This window comes from Mus caroli, chromosome 6 (assembly GCF_900094665.2).
Source record: "Mus caroli chromosome 6, CAROLI_EIJ_v1.1, whole genome shotgun sequence".
Classification (NCBI taxonomy): Eukaryota; Metazoa; Chordata; class Mammalia; order Rodentia; family Muridae; genus Mus; species Mus caroli.
In genome coordinates, this window is record NC_034575.1 from 93,062,598 (window position 1) to 93,064,107 (window position 1,510).

Consider the following 1,510-nt stretch of genomic DNA (forward strand, 5'->3'; position numbering starts at 1 on the left):
GTGTGCGTGTGCGCGCACACAGCATGCGCGTGCAAGTTACCAGTGTTCATGCATACAGAAGCCAGAGAACATCAGGAGTCTTTCTCTATCACTTTACATTTTGATGGGATTTTTTGTGGTGTGTATGTATGTGTGTCGTGTGTGTGTGTGTGCGTGCACGTGTTGTACATGTCAGTGTGACTATGTGGACATGTACATGTGTAAATGTATTTGGAGGCCCAAGGTCAATACTAGGTGTCTTTCCTCCATGGTTCTTAATCTTTTCTGAGGCAAAGCCTCTCCCTGAGCCCAGAAGCTCCAATTTACTTAGACTGGCTGGTCAGTGAGCTTTGGAGAGTCACCCTGCTGCCCACCTCACCTCCCGGTCCCTATGGTGGAAAAGGGCACNACCCTTGGCTTTGTACATGGGTTCTGGGAATCCAGACTCAGGTCCGCATGCCCGCACAGTAGGTCCTTTGTTACTGAGCCATTTTTCTAGTCCCTTCTTTTTAATGTTCTGAGTCAGGCTCTCTCACTGACCCCAAAGCTCACTGTTTTGGGTAGACTGTCTGGCCAAGGAGCTCCTAGGATCTGCATGTTGCTGGTTCCCAATACTGGGGTTAGATCCTCATGNAGTCATGCCTGGCTTCTAAGTCAGTGCTGGAGATTTGAACTTAGATCCTCGTGCTTTCACAACATGCCCCCTTACCCACTGAGCCATCTCCCCAACTCCTAACGTTTCTTAATTTTTTTGNAGATAAAAATNTGCATGCATCACATATCGTTTATGTCTATCATTTTAGACTTATTTAAATTCAAATGCTGACCGACTGTATCTCTTGACTTCCTCACCCTATTTCTTATCATTTCAGAGCACCCGGTGCTTTGAGGATGAGGGGACACAATGTTCCTGACGCTATGCTGACATGGCTCTTTCCACCCATTGTCTCATTTCAAAGAAACCACTAGGACACTGGGNACCATCCTTTGAAAATATTAAAGTNTTGGCAGAAAAGAAGTCTATTTCCCTGTAATTTCTAAAAATCTCTTTGGCTCTGATTCTGGCAGGCAGAAAGTAAGAGAGCAGGAACAGCGAGCTGTCAAAGCAGCACTGTGGTTCTGAGAGCCCCTGACATTGACGGCTTGCATCTCTGCCAGNCAACCTCACAACATCAGCAGTGCCAGTGGCTACAAAATGCCTCGATCTAGACTTGGTTCAATCCCTGGCAAAGACAGAGAGAGAAGGGGAGAGGAAGGGAGAGAACCACACCCTGTACTTCTGACCACGCCATCTCTAACCTTAAGCAGGGCATCCGAATCATTGGATGCAGTCTAATCGCTGCCCCCAGTTTATACGCATGTGTGCACAACTGGACAACACACGGGCAGTCACAAGATGGAAGTGTTTCTCTACAGTCACGTTTCCCCCCCCAAGAGAGAACTAATTAGGTAGCAGGACCCTTCTTCATTTAACAAGGGAGACTCCCATCAGAGAAATCACGTGTGCCTGCAAGTCCCAGAATATGTCCTT

General features: G+C 47.3%; 1 protein-coding gene across 1 annotated transcript in view; it reads right to left on the reverse strand.

The window, feature by feature from the left end:
• Eogt (EGF domain specific O-linked N-acetylglucosamine transferase) overlaps nt 1–1,510 on the reverse strand; it is a 36,021-nt gene that overhangs the window by 6,157 nt on the left and 28,354 nt on the right. Inside the window, exon 15 of the mRNA XM_021164135.2 lies at nt 238–264. Within this exon, the coding sequence (XP_021019794.1) occupies nt 238–264 (27 nt within the window). The remainder of the gene's footprint in view (nt 1–237; nt 265–1,510) is intronic.